The sequence below is a fragment of the Gymnoscopelus microlampas genome, assembly GCF_963454915.1.
Source record: "Gymnoscopelus microlampas genome assembly, chromosome: 20".
NCBI classification, from domain to species: Eukaryota; Metazoa; Chordata; class Actinopteri; order Myctophiformes; family Myctophidae; genus Gymnoscopelus; species Gymnoscopelus microlampas.
In genome coordinates this window covers 44,852,644-44,876,042 of record NC_139957.1, presented here as the reverse complement: position 1 = coordinate 44,876,042, position 23,399 = coordinate 44,852,644, and the positions used below count along the sequence as shown (strand labels likewise).

At 41.7% G+C, this 23,399-nt stretch overlaps 4 protein-coding genes across 7 annotated transcripts in view; 1 reads left to right on the top strand and 3 right to left on the bottom strand.

Moving 5' to 3' along the window:
• The window catches only part of LOC311036847 (CD209 antigen-like protein D), a 580,951-nt gene that overhangs the window by 319,759 nt on the left and 237,793 nt on the right, over positions 1-23,399 (bottom strand). The window lies entirely within an intron of this gene.
• LOC311036347 (uncharacterized protein) lies at positions 1,827-7,164 on the bottom strand. Of its 4 annotated transcripts, none has more exons than XR_014599838.1 (9): positions 7,096-7,164; positions 5,142-5,200; positions 4,803-4,947; positions 4,390-4,585; positions 3,984-4,071; positions 3,521-3,637; positions 2,763-2,903; positions 2,197-2,351; positions 1,827-1,895 (listed from the first exon to the last, which is right to left on the bottom strand). XR_014599838.1 is itself a non-coding variant. In XM_084044983.1 (9 exons), the coding sequence occupies exons 4-7, from the start codon at positions 4,478-4,480 to the stop codon at positions 2,763-2,765; spliced, it is 354 nt and encodes a 117-aa protein (XP_083901109.1). In that variant the 5' UTR covers positions 4,481-4,585; positions 4,803-4,947; positions 5,142-5,200; positions 7,096-7,164; the 3' UTR covers positions 1,827-1,895; positions 2,197-2,351. The 4 variants fall into 4 exon arrangements, 3 of the variants coding, with proteins under 3 accessions (XP_083901109.1, XP_083901110.1, XP_083901111.1); XM_084044983.1 differs by having other exon boundaries at positions 2,763-2,905; positions 4,475-4,585; XM_084044984.1 differs by having other exon boundaries at positions 2,783-2,905; positions 4,475-4,585.
• On the bottom strand, positions 12,463-14,754 carry LOC311036363 (trifunctional enzyme subunit alpha, mitochondrial-like; the record flags this gene model as incomplete). Its single annotated transcript, XM_084045006.1, has 1 exon — positions 12,463-14,754. One exon carries the CDS (start codon positions 14,752-14,754, stop codon positions 12,463-12,465), a length of 2,292 nt encoding a protein of 763 aa, XP_083901132.1.
• Positions 15,267-16,289, top strand: LOC311036905 (transmembrane protein 120B-like; the record flags this gene model as incomplete). Its single annotated transcript, XM_084045915.1, has 1 exon — positions 15,267-16,289. The coding sequence occupies one exon, from the start codon at positions 15,267-15,269 to the stop codon at positions 16,287-16,289; it is 1,023 nt and encodes a 340-aa protein (XP_083902041.1).

The window sequence follows — 23,399 nt, the reverse complement described above, 5'->3', positions numbered from 1 at the left end:
TCATAATGAGTCTTACACCTTGTTCAACACACATTCTTTTGTTCTCATGTATATGGATGTCTGTTGAAGGGAAAAACGGGGGTGTGTAGTGACAACTTCTTTTCAGGGGCAAAACAGTGCATTTTAAGGGCAGAAAAGGGAGGAAAAAAATGCATTTTCAGGGAACTATCAGGGAAAGAACAGTAACGTGTGAAGTTTTGAAGTGGCACATCTGTATATAAAAATGCTATTTGAAAATAATTGATCTGCAAATTTAAATTACAAACCAAACCACCATTATTTACAAGCGATTCCACAAAAACAATACCCAACATGGCTTATAATGACCAAACGTGTACTAACTTTGCAGACTAAACCAACGGTCTGACAAAACACACTGACAAGTGCTCTAGTAATACAAATGGCGTAATTAATAAAGCCTAACGGGCCATCCACACCAAGCACTATATGTACACATTTTTTATTTATTTTATAGAATTTAGAGTAGCCAATGATTGTGAACCTCTTTTCGTCCACAAAGTCATTATGCTAATTCATTCCTCACACATTTCTGTGTTGCTACTGCAATTGTAGCCTAGTAGCCCCTCCATCCTTCTCCTCCTGTTCAACACAACTAAAGACGAACAGTATCTGTGTTGATGATGACAATATGAGTGATTTGCTGGAACTCTGGAAGACATGAGCAACTGCCCACTGAAATGATCATGTCTGCACTGTATTTAAACTAAATAATCCTACAACGATAGGATTGACAAAAGTGATATGCTTAGTGTGGACAGCCCCATTACAGTTTGAAAGAGTACATTATTTCACACATGAACAAGTGAACACTTGTCAATTTCAAAAAAGTGCCTTACTTTTACTTAATGGTATTACATTCAAAGTCTTAATAATTTGCAGCTCTAAAGTACTTAAAATGAATAAAAGTGGCTTCATTTAGAACTCCTATCACTTTACAACATTTTCTCACGCATGAGAAAAATAAAAGGCATGCATTTTAGTCTACTGTCACAAAGGAGGGCTGAGGACAACCTGCCTACCAGTTATCCACTATACAATCTTTCTAAAATGACAGGAGGTTTTTAAGACTTTGCAGTTTGGGGGGTAGTTTTTTCCTTTCCCAAGCCAAGCATCACTCTTTGAATAAAGTTCAATATGTTCTTCATATCATTAGGGTACTTCAAATTGAGTGCATACGTCAGGCTAGACAGCAGGCACGGTGCTTGAGGGAGGTTATGGAAATTATCCATCACAATACCTCCTTCAAGGATGATGGCTGTTGACACTGGCTGAAGGTCGACACCATCTGAGGGAGGTGAATCTTCACTGCTCACAGTCAGCAATCCGACCGATACCTCTGACCAGGCGTCTTCACTTTCGCTGTCACAATCCTGTACAGAACCAAACAAAAACAACATTACAACAGGGAAATGTAGACACTTCACACACATCTGCATTGAGAAGTTTTATCAACATTGGTTGGCCTACTGTTTTTGACAGTATATTACTCATGGTAAACAGCACAGTAAAATATGTATCTGAAAACATTTTAGGCTAGAAATAAGCAACTTGGTAACAAACATTCTGCATAGTGGCCATCTCTCTCTCCCTTGAGCAACGTGTGAGTGCAGGCTACAAACACTTACACTGCACACCATGTGAGTGAGATTCCACCGTGCTATAGCCTGAAGGGATTGAACCTTCTGATTGGTTTGCAAGGCCGTTTCAGACTGAAACTTCAAAATAAAATTAACGAAAATGTAATTTCACTGGACCTTTAAGGTGTAACTATGAGAACTTACCAAGACAGTGGTGTAGAAACTGCGGTGGTCATCTCCAAGCAGAAGAAGGAGGCCTCGGAGAACAAGCCTACCCAGCGCGGTCACGTCGGGTTTCTACAAGTGGATAATGAACAAATAAAGTTCAAGATCTGACCATCACAAGTTACAGTACAGTTACAGCATGAAACACCACAATATATGTTTGATGAACAGTTGCAGAGAACAGTTGCTGATTGGAGATGTGATTTAAAAATAGTACAATCCACAGCATTTAGTTATCAACAACGATCAATAGTTAGCAATACTTTAACACTCTGTAATACAGCCGGGAAGCATAAGTACTATTTGGGGTAATAGGTTGTACATAAACTTAGTCATGATAATTACAAATATAAGAAGCATGTTGTAGACTTACCCATCAATTTGCTGCACAATTCCGGATAATTTATCTCTAATGGCACCTTTCTTGGACTTTAAGATAGTGACCAATTGTGGTGTATAGCGATCCAGAGCATCAAAGAAGTCTGTCTCTAGGTGTGTGGTGGCGATCCTGTTAAACTCAGCATAAGCCTACAACACAGCAAACCACAGAACAAAATACAGTGACTAAATACATTTGAAAAAGTGTGTAAATTAGGAAAACATTTGGTTAATTGTCATACAAATAATTATGATCAACAATGTAACCGTTTTGGCATTAAACATTGGACGAATTACATTTCGGTTCCGACTTTTAGGCTTTGTAAACAAAAAAGAAATGACTGACAATGACCGGGGCCAATAATACCATTATGTACTATGGCCAGAACAGGCCAGGCATTTAAAAATGTTGAAAAATAGTGAGAGTAGCCGACCTACATGTTCACAACACATCACTTTGCGAGATGTTGCGAGCTTGTAGATCTGCTATTTTCACTATTCTTCAATAGATAAATGTATACAGATGAACGCTTTTTCTCATAACTGTGATCAGACAATTACCTATATTAAAATTGGCTTACAGGAGATCCCCCATGCCACGCTCATGTCACCATGAGTCAGCCATAACAGGGCAGGGGTCTTCAACAGGGGGTCTGGGACTCCTAGGGGGTCTTCAGAGTTGCTACAGGGGGTCGGCCAAATCTCTGTGATAAGATCATTGTTTCTTTATACAAACCACTTGAACAATAGCATCCCTATTCTACGGACAACTTTAGCCGAAAATGGCCGATCTACAAGCTCACAACGCCTCGCAGCGCGAGGCGTTGCGAGCTTGTAGATCGGCTATTTTCGGCAAAGAGGGGAAAAAGAGCAGACCAAGTATTGACGGTTTAAGTCGTTAAATGTCTGACAATACACATTAACATGAATCCAACATCTATGAAAAGCTTTAATCTGCAACACAATTTTATGTAATATATAGTGGGGGTCCCTTCTTCATCTCTTTCTCAGTTAGGGGGTCCTTGGCCTGAAAAGGTTGAAGACCCTGATATAAGGAGTTCCAAATGCAGCTACGCCCAATTATGGAGTGTCTAACCTCAATGTGTCATCATGGAATCAGCAAACAAATTAGTCAGCTCCATATATACACCTCTTGTGTAATGGTCTCCATCACCTTACATCCTGGGTTCCAAACTGCATACAGCACCAGACATTCCTCTAAAGCATATTTTCATATGTCGCCCTGATAGTTCAATTGGACAGTTAATTCCCAACTAAACTTATGTTGCTCTGTTATTCGTGGGTAAAAAGGTGCTAACCTGTTCCCGGATGTCCTTGTAGACAGATGAAGATGGGCACAGTGCGTGTTGGCAGGAAGGTAGCTGAGGGGATTCTGGTCAGGGCCCAGGCTGACTCAAACTGCATGTGTTGTGCACCTATACAAACACAGAGGAGTGATTTTACACCAATGTCACATGGTCAGAATACAAGTTTTAGCTGAACACCAAGTGCTCAGTCACAGGCTGACCCGGTCAGAGAATGCTTTTCATGTCAGCTGATAGAAAACCACCCAGATATCATTATGTGAAACCCCAAAGTTGTGCCGAGGGTAACCGCCTTGGGGTCTAAGCGCTCTGCCCTTCAGAATCTCTATGACCAGAGGACAGTGAAGAAAGCAGGAAAGAATCCAAGAGACCCAACTCATAACCTCAGCACCTGCTAAGAAACATAGTTACAGTTCATTATTGTTTATTTAACCATTATGTTAAATGAAACCCCCACCTGAAGTGTGCAGTTCTTCCTCTTGAGGAATCCCACAAATCAAATTCTCCACACCAGGTGGAGAGATTAGGAGATCGAAGGATTGGGTCTACACAGAAGAGAACATAACATTATATAAACAATTGTAAAATGAGAAAATTAAAATAAAATCACTTATGAGTCTACTTATAAGAGTGTATGCAAGCAGTAGGGTATTGTAGATAAGCTCTTTGATAAACACACCATTGTGTGACAACAGTTTGAGAAAAAAGGAGTGGACCAAGTAGAACCCTGTGGACTCCTGTCTACAAAGTATATATTGTAGGGTCTAGGTGGTTAAACATAAACTTGTAGTGCATTGCAGAGTATCAGTCAAATAGAGTATCATTCAAATAGGCAAAACTGCAATAGCAAAATAATGTATTACCATGCCAGGATTGTCTACAAGCCTAGGGAACTATACGCCAATATTTCCGGTAGGCCTTTAGTTCCATTGCTGCGAATCCACTTGCCTCCATGTAGAGATGTTTGATTCATGTAGTCCTCAACCTGGGACACTGGACACCTATTGACCTTCATCCATTCAACCATTTCAATAAGTTTTTCAGGAGGCACATCAGATTCTGTTGAATGATAAGTACAGATTCATTATAGCTGATTTCAAGTATTTGAGGTTCTGGCCTACTTGGAGTGTGTGAAAAGTCGCCAATCGGTCCAGCGGTGCCTGAGACTAGTTTTTAGAAGATGATGGACAGAAGAGTCATGGGACCGCAAATATAATCCCTTGCATCTGTCCAATCTAGCCTGGTGGGGATAATTAACATTGGTTATTAGTATTACCTGGTGTACTAGGGACGGTCTGTTCCTCTGGTTCTTGGTGGTGTGGTCGTTTCAGCCTTCTCATGCGCTTCCTGGTGTTCCTCAATCGCTCCTCCAGGAAGTCTGTAGCAGGTTTTTTTCCCCGGCCAGGTGTGTACCAAGCTGCCTGTAAAAGAGACAATTAGGTTCAGCTTAAATTTGCCTGGCGTAAACCATGAAGATGGTTACATGGGATTTTAAGGAGCAATCCAAAAATGTGCGTGTGACTGTGCACTAGGAAAAACTTTGAGCACATTTCTTTTAGGTGTGTGTGTGTGTATGGAGTGTTCTCCTTTTTGTGTTGATTGATTGATGACTTACATAGCCACTGCCAACTGTAGTACCATCCAAATTAAGGCAAGGGCTTTCTTGGTGACGGCCTGTTAAATAGATGGTAGAAGTTTGTCAAAGAACGATGAAATGAGACAGTAATCATTGTTACAAATATATGACGATTCAAATCCCTGAATTGAACACTGAATGGTTATGCGCTTTTTAAGTGCATTCGATTCTGTGTCATTTTTAGATTTGACCTAAAAAGCATTATTTTACACTTTGGCTACTCAAAAACAGCAGATATACAAGCTCATAGCGTGGCACCGAGTGCTGCGCTACGAGCTTGTAGATCTGTTATTTTAGAAAAATCTTGAAAATGTGTGCAAATCTTTGAATTTTTAACGAACATTTGTAACTCAAATCTTTGTTTCTGGGGGTCCCTAGAACAAAATATTTTGAGATGAGGGTCTGTGGCCAAATACATATACATTTTGGGGTCCTTGACATGAAAAAGTTTGAGAACCACTGACATAATAACACAAGTTAAAAACAAATAAATTTAGAAGACATTTTGTAGAATCGGCCTCAGGTCTTAATGGGTTAATTGAAGGTGTGTGATAACCAGTTCTTCTGATGAACTTGGCAAAGTGTTTCACAATGCATACTGATTAATGAACTCATGTTATACAAATGAAATCAGTGGTTCTCAAACATGTTCATGTCAAGGACCCCCTAATTAGTATGTACTTGGCTAAGGACTCAAGATTTACAAAAGTGTTTCAAAAATATTCCACAAATGTTGTTTATACTGTTTTTTAATAGCTGATCTACACCCTCACAACGCATCACCATGCACTGTGAGCTTGTGGATCTGCCATTTTCAAATAGGCAATTTATAGGGTTTAAGTGGTTAAACTGAGTTTCATGCTATATAATCTCATTTAGCTGGGAACCACATGGAAACCCCCCAATGACCCCTGAGGGTCCCTGGAGCCCACTTTGATGATAAACATTACCTGCTTTTGTTAGCTACTGTCTGCAAAACAAAACTTAAGTTAAAAAACGGATTACCAAATTTGTCTGCACACTAAAATCCTCAATGTTAATTTATTCTCCTTAAGGATACATTGGTACCATTTGTACTCTCTGTCTCTTAATTAAATTATTTTACTTTTTACTGTAGGTTAAAAACAAGATTCATATATAAAATAATAATTACAGTCAAAACAAATGTGGCCTCACCAAAGGGATATGTGGCCAACATTAGCTCTCTTTTAAGAGCTAATGTTACAACTAAAATCATATTTTAACGTTTTAGGATGCCTGGTCGCATTGTAACATCATACATTTATATTAAATGGTGCAAACACATTGCTTTCTATGTAAACGCGGTTGATAAACCGTTAGTCCTGAAACATGATCATATCATGACGTTTTCTACATTTACAACCCATACATAAACGTTCAGATTTCAAATATAAAGCACTTAGCCCAGGGCCAAGGATGTTACAATTTGAATCGGGAGGGTCTAAGTATCCGTACCTCCTGTATTGTTCAATAAAAGTAATTTTAATCCGATCGGTGGCCATTTTCTCCGAGTTTTCTGTATGCTTTAAACTACGCGACCGTCGGTTGGGAGGTGTATTACATTATACACATGCATTACAACTATGAGAAAATGGCCACCGATCGGATTAAAATATCTTTTATTCAACAATACGGAAGATGCGGGTACTTAGACACACCCGATTAAAATTGTAACATTCGTTGCCGTGGGGTAAGCACTTTATAGTTGAAGTATGAATATTTATGTTGATGTACGGGTTGAAAGTGCAAAAAACAGGTTGAAATTCCGGCTATGAGGCTCGTGAAAGGACGAGCGTCGTGTGAACCATGGCTAAAACTCGGTCGTGCACGGTTACATGAACGTGTTAGTTCATGTAACCGTGTACGACCGTGTTTGGATAACATTTTAATTCCATAAACTAATTAAACTTACCTGTTATCTAGTACAGTAAACACGAAAGCACCCCGGTTTGAAAAAGAAATCTCTCAGCCAACAGCCGTTTTCTCTGCCTTCCGGTGTGATTTCAAAACTAACAAGCTCCGCCTTCAGTGTTGCCATATCCGCTTATTATAAGCGACTTTGGGCTTCTTTTTCTGTGAAGTTTTTTGGGCTTGCTTCCTTACTGTCGTTTAAACCAGTGGTGGTTCTCAAACATTTTCATGTCAAGGACCCCCAGATTAATATGTAGGCTATTATCCAATCAACGGACCCCCATCTGAACACATGTTATGCCAGGGGGGACCCCCAATACAAGATTCGTATTAAAATGTTTCAAAAATATTCCTAATTTTTCACATTTTCTTCCAGATAAGAGTTTTGTTTTAAAATAGCAGATCTACAAGCTCACAGCGCGTCGCATCGCAACCCGTTGTGAGCTTGTAGATTGGCTATTTTCAATTAGTCATAGTTGCTTCTTTTGGGCTAATTTCCATAGACCTGGTTGCTTATTTCTATCGCAAAATCTGGCAACACTGTCCGCCTTGTGCATGAAGGATGTCTGCGGTTCTCAACCTGTGGGTCGAGACCCTGACAATTTAAGTAATAATTTTAATACCTTAGAAAATAAATGAAAACAAATCAAAGAAAAAGACTGTAATACAAGTAATCAACAAACTATACTATAAACTGGTCAAACATTGGCCAAATTGTCAAATAATATAAGAAAGAGAGAAAAAAAGAAAATAGCCGATCTGCAATAAGAAGTTATAGATTTTTGAAATAGTTCAAAGTTTAGCTTTTCTCACATTTTTCTAAAATATTTTGTTTTAATTAAAAAACATGTTTTCAGACTCAGAAGAGGACGCTGAATTGAATGGGCTAGGTTTTGATTTTGTATGACCCTTAAAAAGTGGCTTAAACAAGCGTTAAAGTTTCATAAACTTGAAGCTTTTTTCACAAACATATTATTATTATCATTATTTTATTTTGACCCTTCAACCCTCTTATTTAGATGATTTAGAGTTGAATGGTAGGTTAAACAATAGTCTAGAATTGTTTAATAAGAAGTTAAAGATTTTTGAAATAGTTCAAAGTCTAGCTTTTCTCACATTTTTTTAAAATATTTTATTTTTAAATTAAAAAAAACTTTTTCAGACTTAGAAAAGGACGCTGAATCGAATGGGATAGGTCTCGATTTTCTATGACCTTGGGAAATACAAAAGCTCACCAAAAAGATTGGACGTTGACTTTTGAATAAAAAACAGATTTTGTTGAGCACAAAATCTGGAACTAATCGCTCCAGATATTTTTTAAAAATCTAAAACTTCTCTCCATCCATATTGAGAGTAAGCCAGATTTTTTGGCACCAGCCTTGATTTTTTTAGACACTGATAAAGCTCAAAGTTCAGCGAAAAGACTGCAAAGGTCAACCCTCGTTACATTTTTAGAAATTGTATTTTTCTTCGATACTCTGGCTTTAGACTAATGTGATGACGCTGATTCCAAATATGTAAGTTATATTTTTCTCGGAAAACAGGAAGTGCCTCAAAAGGCCACTTTCTGGTTGGTTTTAGGGTGTTCCAGGCCCGTGATAACCCCGATATATTTTTTTTCCAAATCTACATGTAAAATAATGCTAAAATTTGAAATCATCAAACCCTCATATCAAATCATGATTTAATTATCCCTTAATTGGCTATGGTTACGGCTTCGCTATCTCGCTCAATATCTCGAATACGATAAGGACTTAGGGTCCACTTTTTGGATATGTTGTAGAGCTGGCTGAGACGCACGTGTGGATGTCTTGTTTGTCCCAGTACGGCACATTTTTTTTTCTGACTTTGTCCTTTGGTATGGTCTTAAGGTTTAAGACTCTATGTGCCTTCCGATAGTGTAGGAGGTCAACTTAGGAGTGTCGTACCGGGACAAACAAGACATCCACGTGTGCGTCTTGGCAAGCTGTACAACATATCCGAAAGGCGGATTCGAAAAACGTATCGTATCGAGATATATTGCTTTATTGCGCATATAATAACTTGACATTGGACCCTAGCCAATTAAGGAGAACGGTAAGGCTGTGTGTTAGGGGAGTTATATGTTCGCGTTCGGGGCGACGCGCTGACCCAGAATTTGGTGTCCAATTTAGTTTTTACTCCTTTCAAACAGTTTTTCACTATTGTCTCGGCCCCTAGGGTGCGCCGAAACAATCGGACAATGGATTATCGATCAGCTCTTCAGTCATTTTGGGGCATAAACAAGAAGATGAAGGATACAATTAATAATGATGATAATAACTGATAATGATGATGATGTTCAAGTTTCTGTAATGATTTTTTTCCCATGATGCATTGCAAAATACAGTTAAACATTGTAAAATGACAGAACAGTAAATTACTGTACATTTTTACTGTAGAAATTACAGAAATTTGTTACAGTGTATACTTTGCACAGTATTGTACCATATTACAATTAATACAGATCCCTATAATGATCCCCCTCATTATATGAATATAGGTCAAATATAGTGATAAAATATAGGTTACGTACCTTGTGTTTTCATGTGAGAAGTGACAAAAAGAAGGTATCAGAATGATTCACAAGTGGGAAAATGAATAAAGCAACCTCTGGGTTAAAAATAACCCAGGCAGGCAATTGAAGCCCTAATAACCCCTTTGACCCATCAGTTTACAGTACCCAAATAACCCATAATTATGACCCAGCCAAATCAACCCAGCAATGTGTTTATAGAAATAACCCAGCATTTTTAAGAGTGTACTAAACACAGTGCAATTAAATGTTACTGATTCTGGGCAAGTAAACAAAGATGTCTTTACTTAATAACAATAAGTAAATTGTATTTTTTAGTACACGTTACTTGATTAAACCTAGTATTGTAACAAATGAGTAAAGCTAACTTATATTTATTTAAGTATAGATAGCTATTGGATTTTACAGTGTAGATTCAACATTGAATCAATGTTGGTATTTCAATAATTAAATGGGAGGAGGGGGGAGGGGGAGGAGGGGGTTGCCCCCCCTCCCCCCAACAAGAAAAAAAGAAAAGAAAACGGCAAACTGCATGGGTAAAACGTTGAATCAATGTTGTCATTTCAATCATTAAATGGGGGGAGGGGGGGTGTGAGGAGGGGTGTGCCTCCCCCCCTCCCCCCATCAAGAAAAAAGAAAAGAAAAAGGCAAACAGCATAGATTCAATGCTGATTCAATGTTGGCATTTCAATCATTGAATTTGCACCATAGATTCAACGCTGATTCAATGTTGGCATTTCAATCATTGAATTTGCACCATAGATAAAACGCTGATTCAATGTTGGCATTTCAATCATTGAATTTGCACCATAGATTAAACGCTGATTCAATGTTGGCATTTCAATCATTGAATTTGCACCATAGATAAAACGCTGATTCAATGTTGGCATCACAATCATTGAATTTGCACCATAGATTAAACGCTGATTCAATGTTGGCATTTCAATCATTGAATTTTGCACTGCAATACAACAGTGATTCAATGTTGAAAAACCATCAGTCTTCAATCGTAACCAAAAATCAACCCTAACCACTATAATTCAACGTTGAATAACCATATTTTGCTATCTGGGTATACTTCTACTCCATTACATCTCAGATACAAAATATTGTACTTTTACTCTACCACAATGATTTGACATGGAAAATAAACATTTTGAATAGTCTTGATTTTGTTTTAACACAAAACATTCTTCTGGGGGTCCCTGGTACAAAACTTTTGCAGATGGGGGTCTGCGGCCAAATACATTGTGGGGGTCTGGTTTACGTACATTTGATGCAAATATTGTTTTACTTTTACTCCATTAAACTTTAAATACAGGTGTTTTACGTATTTATATATGGTATTTTTACTTTTACTTGTGTGTACAGTACTACCATATAGAAGATGTCTCTGAGTTTGTGTGAACGGAGAGAGAGAGAGAGAGAGAGAGAGAGAGAGAGAGAGAGAGAGAGAGAGTGCATGTGTTTATGTGTTTTTCATATACAGTACATACCATTATTTGGCCAATTATTGGAGAAATAATTGCGTGTGTGTGTGCTGTATAGATAAGAGAGTAATTGTTCTGGCATGTCCTTTAACCAAAGACTTTGTGTTCAGAGCGTGTCTCTCTGCTCCCGGTTCCCTGTATGAGTGAATTTGTGTGTGTGTGTGTGTGTGTGTGTGTGCGTGTGCGTGTGCGTGTGTGTGTGTGTGTGTGTGCGTGTATGTGTGTGTGTGTGTGTGCGCACGCGCGCTCTTTGGTCGCAGTCCTATGTAAACACTGAAATTGGTTAAACCAATCATTAACTGTAGTAACAACATACTTTTATGTGCGTGCGTGCGTGTTAGTCACCATTGCAGAGAACCACTGATATTATAGCAACATAAGTACAAAACAAAAAAAATGTTAGAATTTAGAAGACATTTGTAGAATCCGCAGAAGTAGACTAAATATTTGAGTTAACATGTTGGCTTTAAAAAAGACATATTCATATACAGTATATAGATATATTCGGAAGCTTACTGACTTCAGTTTGAAAAAACACAAAGTTATGAATATGGAGATAAGAAGTTTCTGCCCGACAACAACAATATATTTGCAATGCTCTGGAAGCCTCATTACTGTAAAAGGTTAAATTATTAAATTATGTATATTGATGATATAAACATCCTTGTTTTGTTTTTGTTTTATAGGGAGTTTAGGCGAGTTTAACCAGGTTGGACTTCCTCCACTCTATGGAAGAAGGAATATTAAGGCGGGGCATATTTTGCTGTTCAAACCTTTTTTTCCCCCAATATTTATAAGTTGCTTGAATTACTTGAATATCCAGCATTTAAAATGATCTGTTGTCCTTCTTTTGACCACATTGACCCTGGCGTTCCTATTTTGGGGCATGTCATTGTAGTTTGGAAGCGCTAACCCTTCTCCCTCTTCCCCTGCAGTTAACCGTTCAGGCACTATCCTCTCACAGAGGGTTACCATATATGACCATTATTGGCGCGCTGAGTGATCCCCATGTATGGAGTACCCGGACGGAACTCCATATATGGGAATAAAAGCGACACAGACAGACAGATCCAGAATTCTCCATGTATGGGCATAAAAGGGTCACAGACAAAAAGATGGGTACAATGGGTAGTGTACTCTGACAAACGGGTACAACGTGTATTGCATAACAGGCCCAACTCGCATCGTTACTGACTTCTGTGGTCCCGAGCAGGCACCGGTCTAGTTGCCAAAAATAGCATATTTTGTTATTTTTTTGCTAGTTGTTTTATGTTGGGTTTTTGTGTGGTTTTATGACATTTGTATCTGCACACGGTAGCCGGGTTTACTGGTGAAACCTCTTGCTGGGGTCATTTGCGTGGTCAATCAACAGCTGGCACGGGGTGAACTGATTTCCGTAAACCGCTTCGAATCTCCTCATCTTCTCCACCAGCTTGTCGGCGCCGAAGGCGTCCACAAAGCGGAAGGGCCCGCCGAGGCAAGGGGGGAACCCGAGCCCAAACACCGCCCCGATGTCCCCCTCCACCGGGCCGCTGAGGATGCCCTCCTGCAGACAGAGCACCGCCTCGTTGACGAACCGCGAGACCAGACGATATTGCACGTCGGAATCCGAAGACACGGCGGGATTCGGAGTCATCTTGTATTTCTCGAGGATGCCTTCGATGTCGGGGTTGACATCTTTGACCTTGCTGCCCGGCTGGTAGACGTAGCAGCCCTTTCCTGATTTGCGGCCCTTGAATCCCAGATCCACCATGGTTTTAAGGACGTCCACGTTTCCGCCGCCGAACCGAGAGCCGAAAGCCTTACCCAGGTCGTCCGCCACGTGGGCGGCGACGTCGATGCCGACTTCGTCGGCCAGTGTCGCCGCGCCGACGGGGAAGCCGAAGCCTGTGGTCAGAGAATCCAGCTTCTTGGGACCGACTCCTTCCTGAAGCACTCTCACCGCTTCAGCCAACATGGGGGCCAAACACCTCGTGGTGTAGAATCCAGGGCCATCCCCCACGACTATGATGACTTTGCCCTGTTTCAGACCCACTGCCACGGCAGAGGCAACGGTGTCCTTGGCGGTCTGATCAGTGGTGATGATCTCCAGGAGCTGCATCTTGTCCACCGGGGAGAAGTAGTGCATTCCGATGACCTTGTCCGGTCTCTTGCTGCCAGCAGCGATGTCCCTAATCGGCAGAGCAGACGTGTTGCTGGCAAATATACAGTGTGGGGGGACCACGGCCTCGACCTCTTTCACCACCCTGCGTTTGATGTCGACGTCCTCGAACACGGCTTCAATGACCATGTCGGCCCTTTCAAAGCCACTGTAGTCTAACTGGCCGGTCAGATTGGAGAGTATGGAGTCTCTCTCGAAGGACGTGATGCTCCTCTTTTTGGTCTTGTCGTTAAGTCCTTTGTAGACCTGCTGCTCCCCTCTTGCCAGTCCCTCCACAGTCGTGTCCTTTAGGATTGTGTGCACGCCTTTGCCCACGGTTACCTGGGCAACACCAGCCCCCATCAGACCGGCTCCCAAGATGGCCAGTGTTTTCACATCCCTTTCAGGGACTCCGAAGCGGTTCTTCTTGCATGCAACTTGGCCATGGTAAAGGCCAATGAGGGCTTGGGACTCGCTGGTTCTTGCCAGCCGACCAAAGTTCTGAGATTCGGCTAGATATCCAGCAGCAGGACCCTGTTCCAGTCCAACCTTGACGGAATCTATGATCTTCAGGGGTGCTGGGTAAAGTCCCTTGCTCTGCTCCATAACTCTGCCATGGACACGTTTGTAAATTTGATCCCGCACTAACCCAAAGCTCATGACATAGTCCTGAAGCTTCTGCATCATGCCTTTCGATCCGGAGAGCGGTACTGTCTTATTGACAATTCCTTTGGCACATTCAATAGCGGTTTCCTCAAGATACTCTATCGTCCTTTCCTCTGGCTCCTTCAGGCCGGGGCCAAGTGGGTCTACTAGTTGATGCACAAGCCCCATCTTCTTTGCTCTACCTGCTGGGATATTTCTGCCAGTCAACATCATATCAAATGCACTGGGAAGTCCAACCATTTTAGGGAGTCTTTGCGTACCTCCAGCACCAGGTAAGAGCCCCAACATCACCTCAGGGGTGCCAAGGACTGTCTTCTTGCTCGTAGTTGCGATTCTGTACTGGCACGCGATGGCAAACTCTAGGCCGCCACCTAAGCAAGAACCATTGATGGCAGCAACAATGGGTTTAGGAGACTTCTCAATCTTCTCAAACATCTTTTGTCCTTCCTGAGACAGTTTGGTGGCATCCTCTTCGCTGTTGCAGGCCTGGATCATACTGATGTCAGCTCCTGCAATGAAGCAACCTGGCTTTGAGGAGATGAGAACAGCACTTCCAACGGCATCGTTTCCCCATATCTCATCCATAACTTCGCTCATCTCCTTTTGCATTTGCACCGATAGGGTGTTGACCTTGGAATTTGGATCATTGATCCGAACAACGGCTACATCTCCTTTGACTTCATAGCTCACGTGACTTCTGTCCCGCATGGCAGGAGCTACCGATAAGGTACGATAAGCGGTGCCTGGGACAAGAGCAAATCCGCTTGATGCTACTCTGGGGAGTGCACCAAGGGCCCGAACACCAGCCATGAGCGCCATTAGGCTGTTTTAACACTACAGTACTATAACCTCTATAATCTGGCCAGTCTACGACATCAGTCATCTGCAACGTCAGTACAGTACTGTGTACGTCAGTACTATGTCAGTACCGTGATGTCAGTAATCTCCATATTCGGGTTTCAACCTCATTGCCTTCCAGTATAAAATAAATGTTTTAAATGATGCGCAAAACAGATTATCCTCTCATTCTCTCTCGTTCCTTTGTTCCTTGCAGATTCCTTCAGAGCGCTTGTCATCAATTGTTGTCACCGACGTTGTCACATTGTCACTGATTGCACAAACCTGAGTGACGAGGACAATAAAATCACTTTTGGAAAACACAACCATCCGATAGGCCATGGACACGACTACCGAGTGAAGTTTGACACGTGACACTGGAATGGTCATGAACTTGACAGACCTGGAGCAACTCTGCTTGACTGAGACTGGAAACGAGAAGAGGAATTAGAACCTTTCTTCTGCAGCAAACATCAGGTGCCACAATGTCACTGCCGGCATTTCAGACGGAGAGGGAAGAAACTGACAACGAATATCAACAATTGCAGGAAACTGACAAAGTATACAAGCAAAAACTCGAGGAGCTCACGAATCTTCAAGCGACATGCAGTGCCGCCATCACCAAACAGAGGAAATCCCTCAAAGACCTCAGAGACAAGTTGACAAAGTGTGCGCAGACTTGTGATGAAAGCGAACTGAAACTAATAAAGGATATCCGGACACAAATCGATCACAAGGAAAATGTGTTCTTTGATATGGAAGCCTATTTACCGAAGAATAATGGCTTGTACCTCAAATTGGTCCTGGGCAACGTAAACGTCACACTTCTCAGCGACCAGGCAAAGTTTGCCTACAAAGAAGAATATGAGAAGTTCAAGCTTTACATGACGATGATTCTGATGTTCATGGCCATCACGTGTTTCTTCGTCATCAATTTCCGGATCACGGACGAAATATTCAACTTCTTGCTGGTGTGGTATTACTGCACCTTGACTATAAGGGAAAGCATTCTCAAAAGCAACGGGTCCAGGATCAAAGGCTGGTGGGTGATCCAGCATTACGTGTCCACCTTTCTGTCAGGCGTCATGCTCACCTGGCCCGAGGGCACCATGTACCAGAGGTTCCGCAGCCAGTTCCTTGCCTTCCACATCTACCAGAACTTCGTCCAGTTCCTGCAGTACTACTACCAGAGCGGGTGCCTGTACCGGCTGCGGGCCTTGGGAGAGAGAAACCAGATGGATCTCACGGTAGAGGGATTCCAGTCCTGGATGTGGAGAGGTCTCTCGTTCCTCTTGCCCTTTCTGTTTGTCGGCCATTTCTGTCACCTCTACATCTCGGTGACGTTGTTCCGGATGGCACACGAGGAGGACTGCAAGGAGTGGCAGGTGTACATGCTGGCCTTGGCGTTTCTCGTCCTCTTCTTGGGGAATTTCCTCACCACGCTGCGGGTCGTTCACCAGAAACTTACAAAAAAACTAGAGGAGGAGGTGGCGCAAAAACTGGACTGAGTATAAAAGTTTGAAGAGACGACTCGGACGTTGACTTTGAAGTAAAACTGTGACGCATACGATTGCTGAATAGACTATAGCGGTGGTTCGCAAACGTTCTCATGTCAAGGACCCCCGAATTGACACATATTAGCCCGCTGACCCCCATTTGAAAACATATGCCAGGGACCCCCATAAGAGAAGATTTGTTGGGTAATAGCAGTGATTCTCAAATATTTTAATGGCAAGAAAGGACAATTTGATATGCATTACGCCCACAGACCCCCATTTAATTAAAATTCTCTGGGACCCCAGTTTACAATGCTAAATCATCGGTGTTAATTTAACTTTGAGAGTGTACGCATGGAACCCGTCAGGGTCCATGTGGTTCCATTTGTACATTCTCAGAGTTACAGACCTGTAAGGGTCCATTTGGTTCCTATACTGGGGACCCCCTAGAATCACCTCAAGGATCCCTTGGGGGTCCCTGGACCCCACTTTGAGAACCACAGGACTATGGTGCATACTATAGAGTAGTAGGGCCATGAGAGGTCAAAAGCTCAAGAGAATCAAGAGGGATTTATTTGTCCTATACTCATCCTATACTATATAAGAAGTGTCTTGTAGGTGGACGGGGTGGGTATAGTAAACATGTATGGCAGTGGTTCTCAAACTTTTTCATGTCAAGGACCCCCAAATTGACACTTATTAGCCCACAGACCACCATTTGAAAAGATATGCCAGGGACCCCCATAAGAGAAGACTTTTACGGCTCTAGCAGTGATTCCCATTTAAAGGCATTTCTATATCTGGGACGCCAATTTATATTGTAAAATCAATGTTAATTTAACTCTGAGAGTGTACAAATGTGCATCTAAGCCTGCCTGGCATCCATTTGTACACTCTCAGAGTTACAGACCCATAAGGGTCCATTTGGTTCCTAACTATCCATCATTTAGCTGGGGACCCCCTGGAACTCCCTCAAGGACCCCTGGGGGTCCCCGGACCCCTCTTTGAGAACCACTGATGTATGGAGACAACTTTAAACTTAGATTTGAAAGCTGCTTAGCAGCCAGAACATCTAGTACAGGTACAAGCAGTGAAATGTTGCTGCATGGGACGTGTTCCCCAGCTCAACAATACAACAGAATACAAATAAAAATAATACTGGATGTAATTCAGAACATTTATTAGATGAGATAGAAATAAAGATAAAGTGCAGGAAGCCTACTATAGGTATGATGATGATTTGTATTGTTCTTTTTTTTTCTACTCAGGGCTAGCAGCATGTGATAAAAGTAAAACTCTTTCTGAGCCTTGAGTCCTGGTGTGGACTTCTCAAAGTGGGGTCCAGGGGTCCTTGTGTGTGTGTGGGGGGGGGGGGGGGTGGGGGGTTCCAGGGGGTCCCCAGCAAAATGTGTTAATATAGCATCACAATAATTTTAACCTTTTATACTTTGGCTATTCAAAAATAGCAGATTATACAAGTTCATCCATGACGATCGGCTGTGACGACCGTCATGGATGAACTTCAACCTGGTGTTTGCACTTTTTCCATTTACGGCCCGTATATCTACAGAAACGTTCATATTTAAAATATAAAGTGCTTATCCCATGGCCACGGATTTTACATTTAAGTACGAGCTCTCAAAAGTACCTGTATCATCCATATTCTTCAATAAAAAGCATTTTAATCTGATCGATGGCCATTTTCTCCATATGCTTTCAACTAAGTGACCCTATTGGTTGGTAGATGTATTGCACTCTGATACATTATAACTCTATGAGAAAATGGCCACTGATTGGATTAAAAAGCTTTTTAATGAACAATACAGAACATACGGGTACTTTTGAGAGTCTGTGCATAATTTTAACATCCGTGGCCATAGTGTAAGCAATTTATACTTGAAATCTGAACGTTTATATAGATGTACGGACCGTAAGTGGAGAAAGTGCAAACACCAGGTTGAAGTTGATCCATGACTGTAACATGGGTTTTTATGTACCACAGGGTAAGACTACAGTAGCAGTTAATAAATAGACGAAACAGGCAGTGCTGTGATTCTGAATTGTATTACGATTACGGTGATTAGCATTATTGACACCACCTGGCCGAGTAAGTCGTGTAACTTTCCCGACGTTAAGCTGTGTATGTGTTCAACAACACAGCCATGCAGCCTTGCAGTTTAAGTGCAGATTTCAGCTTGGGAAAAGCACCCTCCAACGGTTTTGGGTACGTGGAATCTGTTGCTCGTGGTATTCCTATTCTTGCTATTATACTGCAAATGATTGTGTGTGTGCGGGCGAAATAACATTGACAGCTATGGCAGGTGACGAAAGCTTGCCAGACCTATGCCAGGCTAACAACGACTGCTAAGGTGGCATTGGACAATTGCTTTTGGTGTGGGGTTTAGCGAAGGGTCCATTATTGCCAGAAATGTTCATTAATTGCAAAAATAGCAGATCTACAAGGAAACACCACATCACAATGACACTAACTTGTGTGCTTGTAGATAATTATTTTTGTGTGACATAATCGTATGACTAAAGAATAAAATAGGGCTAAAGTGGTTAATATAAGGATCTAATCAATCAATTAGGATAGTATAGGATTATTATTGTTTGCCATACATAGATATCTAGACATAATTACTTGCAAGCAACACAGCATGCATGATCAACCCTCTGTGGCTTATATATATTTTGTTCAAGCTGTTGTTAATAACTTGATGACAAGAATATAACTATTTTAGTGGAATTTATATGTATGCAGTATTTATATTATTATATTTGTTATTAGTGTCTATGTCCTCTGAAACAATGTGGTTTATAATGAGAAGTTACTTCTCTTGTTCCTTAAGCTTGTATGTATAATTGCATATATTTTTGAGTGTAAAACACAATTTGGAAAACGGCCGCCACAATCAGTCCCCATAATCTGATTCGACAAAACACAGGCTGCATGTAACATGAGTAATATTCATCATATATTTGAGGTAAAACATATTAATTGCAATGCTGCCTGAAATAAGTAATCAATTATATCAACATAATCATTATTCTGGTCTCTAGCTTCAGGAAGGAGCTTGAACTGTGCTATTAATTGTTAGGTGGCTCTATTCAAGGAAATATACCTTTAACTCCTGGTGGTCAGAGGACCCTAGGAAGGAACGGGATGGGGGTCCTGTTAACTTTACGGTCTTCAAGGCCCCCCTCCTCAAAGGGACCTCTTTAAGTGGGCCATTTGAGGACCACTGCTTCACAGTACAAAGCCAGGTTTACTGTGGAGCAGTGGTCCTTAAAGGGCCCACTTTGAGGAGTCCCCAGCGGGGACCCCCAGCCTGGTGGGGCCCCAGGAGCCCTTGTCAGGGCCAAAAAGTTTGAGGCCCTGACAAGGGCTCCTGCAGGGGTCCTTCAGGGGGCCCCAAGAGCCTGGGTTTGAGGCTCAGACCCAGCAAGAACCACTGCTGTAAATACAGAGGACGGGCCCACACAAATTTGATATTTGATTAACCTATAGATTCAATTTAAGTAATTGTCGCTAACCACACCGCCCAGTTTCCATGAAGGGCCCCTGAGAGCTATGGGCCCCTGGGCCCCGACCCCCCCGGCACAATGGCTAATCCAGCCCTGGTCTCATCAGATCAGCTCTTTTTCTCTCTCTCTCTGTGTGTGTGTGTGTGTGTGTGTGTGTGTGTGTGTGTGTGTGTGTGTGTGTGTGTGTGTGTGTGTGTGTGTGTGTGTGTGTGTGTGTGTGTGTGTGTGTGTGTGTGTGTGTGTGTGTGTGTGTGTGTGTGTGTGTGTGAGTGTGCGTGCGCCTGTGCACGTGTTTCTGTCTTACACTTCCTTAATATTGCTACATTTGCACCCGACCAGCGACAGGCACATTATGTAGTGTGTAACATAGTGTGATACAGATAATGCAGATAATGTAGTTCTCAAGCATTACTTTTCAAGACTCTCGTCCCTGCAAGATGTCTAAAAGTATTTATGTTGCACCAGACCTATTAGTCTATATTTAACTTAATGTATTTTTTTTTTCTTTTTCTGTGAAACTGTGTATTGGGGGCAGCTACATGGATGTGGTCTGTGGTTTCCTGGAGTAGAAACACAGCTCAGAGATGGGGCCTCACTAATGCTCGTTATATGATAACCATGTCTGTCTACATGCTCTGTGTCTCAGAGGTGTACTGTGGATGGTTCTGGAGGTTTAAATGACCGTGGCTATTTTTTTAATTTAATGTCAAACGTTTGTTTTGATTATTATTATGTTTTTAATTGATTGAATCAAGGACAGTGGTTTCCAGTTCAATCACTCTAGTTAGATTGATTGATTTGGTATATCCGTCCCATTTTTCACATTCCAGCCTGATTGACGAATTCCGAACATTGCTGGCCTTCACTGTTGTCGCTAACCACGTGGCCCAGTTTCTATGAAGGGCCCCTGGGCCCCTGACCCCCCGGCGCAATGGCTAATCCAGCACTGGTCTCATCAGATTAGCGCTGTCTCTCTCTCTCTCTCTCTCTCTGCCAAGTGTGCTGCCATGCGCATGCCTTTATTTATGTTTTGTCACACAATGGTGTCTCACACTGAACACAGAAGATCTACAAGCCCGCAACACGCCGAGGTAGCGACGCGTTGTGGGCTTGTATATCAGCTGTTATACGTTTGGGTGGGCCAGGGAATGGGCCAATAGGCCGGAATTCAGATGATAGACAAGCCAGTGGGCCAATCATGTGATGTCTCTCAGCTCTGTGGCCCTCTCCACTACCGTAGTGCCTACCGCCCAAACATTACCGTAAATATCCTAAAACAGGGGCATATTTTTTTAATTTATTTTTTTGGGAGCCCACCGGCCCACCGGGCATATGCCCGGTATGCCAGATGCCCAGTCCGCCCCTGCCCAGAGATCAACATGGTATCAAATGGGGGTCCGTGGCATATTTCAAATGGGGGTCCACGGGCTAATATGTCTCAATTTGGGGGTCCTTGACATGAAAGGTTTGACGACCACTCATGTAGCCTACAGAGAAGGTTGTCTGTGTGAGTCTCGTGGAATAAAGCAGATTATTTAATTCAACCTGCTCTGTCGGCTACACTTTCAGCAGCACAAAACACAAGTAAACTTCCTTTAATGTGAAAGCATGAATGGATGAAAAAGTCTCTCTGTCTGTCTGCATATGTATGTCTGTCTGTCATAACATTATACTTTCCACTTGTCACCTGATTACAGAACCTAACTCGGTTGCAACCTATTAGCGAGCAAACAAGTGAGTGAGAGGCGAGGCTGTTAAATGTGGGCATGTGTGTGTGTGTGTGTGTGTGTGTGTGTGTGTGTGTGTGTGTGTGTGTGTGTGTGTGTGTGTGTGTGTGTGTGTGTGTGTGTGTGTGTGTGTGTGTGTGTGTGTGTGTGTGTTGTGTGTGTGTGTGTGTGTGTGTGTGTGTGTGTTACACTTCCTTATTATTGCTACATACGCGCCCAACCACTGATAGGCTGGCATATGATCACATTTAGCTAAACAAGTTATCTAGTGTGTAACTTTTCAAGACTCTCATCCCTGTAAGATGTCTAAAAGTATTTATGTTGCACCAGATCTATTAGTCTATATTTAACTTAATGTATTTTTTTCATATTTCTGTGGAACTGAATTGGGGGCAGCTGCATGGATGTCACGTGGTCTGTGGTTTCCTGGAGTAGAACACAGCTCAGAGATGGGGCCTCACTAATGCTCATTAAACTGTAGGACAGTGGTGGAAAAAGTACATTTTTTACTTAAGTAAAAGTATCAATACTGCAATACAGAAATACTCTGTTACAAGTAAAAGTCCAGATATTACTGGACTGATTCAAAGTAAAAAAGTATTGGCATCAAAATGTACTTAAAGTACCAAAAGTAAAAGTACTAAAATGTTACTGTAAAATATGAAAATATAAGCTCACAGAAATAGAAGCTCACAAGTTGTGAGCTTGTAGATCGGCTATTTTCAAATAGCTTACAGTAGGTATAAAATAATAGGGCTAAAGTGGTTAATGTATGTGTTTCATGATATCATAATTCATGTCTGAAAAGTAACTAGTAACTAAATCTTTCCAATAATCGTAGAGGAGTAAAAGTACAATATTTGCCTCTGAGATATAGTGTAGTAGAAGTAAAAGTATTGAAAATTGGAAATACTCCAGTAAAGTAAAAAATACCTCAAATTGAACTTAAGTGCAGTACTTCAGTAAATGTACTTTACAGTCACCACTGACTGTAGGATGATAACCATGTCTGTCTACACGCTCTGTGTCTAAAAGGTGTACTGTGGATGGTTCTGGAGGTTTAAATGATCGTGGCTATTATTTAGCGGCGCTAGCCGCTCTATACCGTTAGGTATAGAGCTCTATACCTGACTTTGTCCATGTTCACAGTCAACGTTATGATTGGTCAGACCCGTCAACGTTCTGATTGGTCAGACCCGTCAACAAAGTGATTGGTCAAGCTTCACGTGACACATGGCTATAAACACATTATAAACACATATAGATGACATAATGTATCAAAGGCGCCGCTACCTTCACACAGGGTGTGATTTTTTAATTTAATGTCAAACTTTGTTTTGATTTTTTTTTTTTTAAGTGATTGATGCAAGGACAGTGGTTTCCAGTTCAATCACTCTAACTTTCCAGGAAGAGAAAAAAAAGGCTGTTAGTTTCCATTAGCTTGATGATGGTATATCCGTCCCATATTTCACATTCCAGCCTGATTGGCGAATTCCGAACATTGCTGGCCCACACTAACCTACCTGACCTGGCGGAGACCTGTGCGCTGAGGAGCACTTTTTCTAGTTGTTATTGTCTCCGCCAGGCCGAAAAGCATGGCGAGAAAGTATGTTTTGCACCCTGTCCGTCCGTCCGTCCGTCCGTGTGTCCTGTCCGTCCATTACCAGCTAATCTCCGGCACCGTTGGCCCGGTCGCTGCGAAACTGTGCACACACACTACCTGGATGCCAATTCAGAACCTCATGGTGGTGCTATAACAGGCCCATTTGAACATGTTTTAGAGTCTAAAACATGTTCAAATGGGCCTGTTATAGCACCACCATTTGTGCAAAACCCATTTTTTTATATTACTCCTACAGATTTTATC

Bases quoted from the DNA above. Each gene is read 5' to 3' on its own strand.
- LOC311036347 (XM_084044983.1), bottom strand. The intron at 3,638-3,983 runs GTGGGGGTTTCA...GTGTTTGTATAG, and splicing joins GGAAGAACTGCACACTTCAG to GTGCACAACACATGCAGTTT. The intron at 2,906-3,520 runs GTTAGCACCTTT...ATCTTATCACAG, and splicing joins ACAAGGACATCCGGGAACAG to AGATTTGGCCGACCCCCTGT.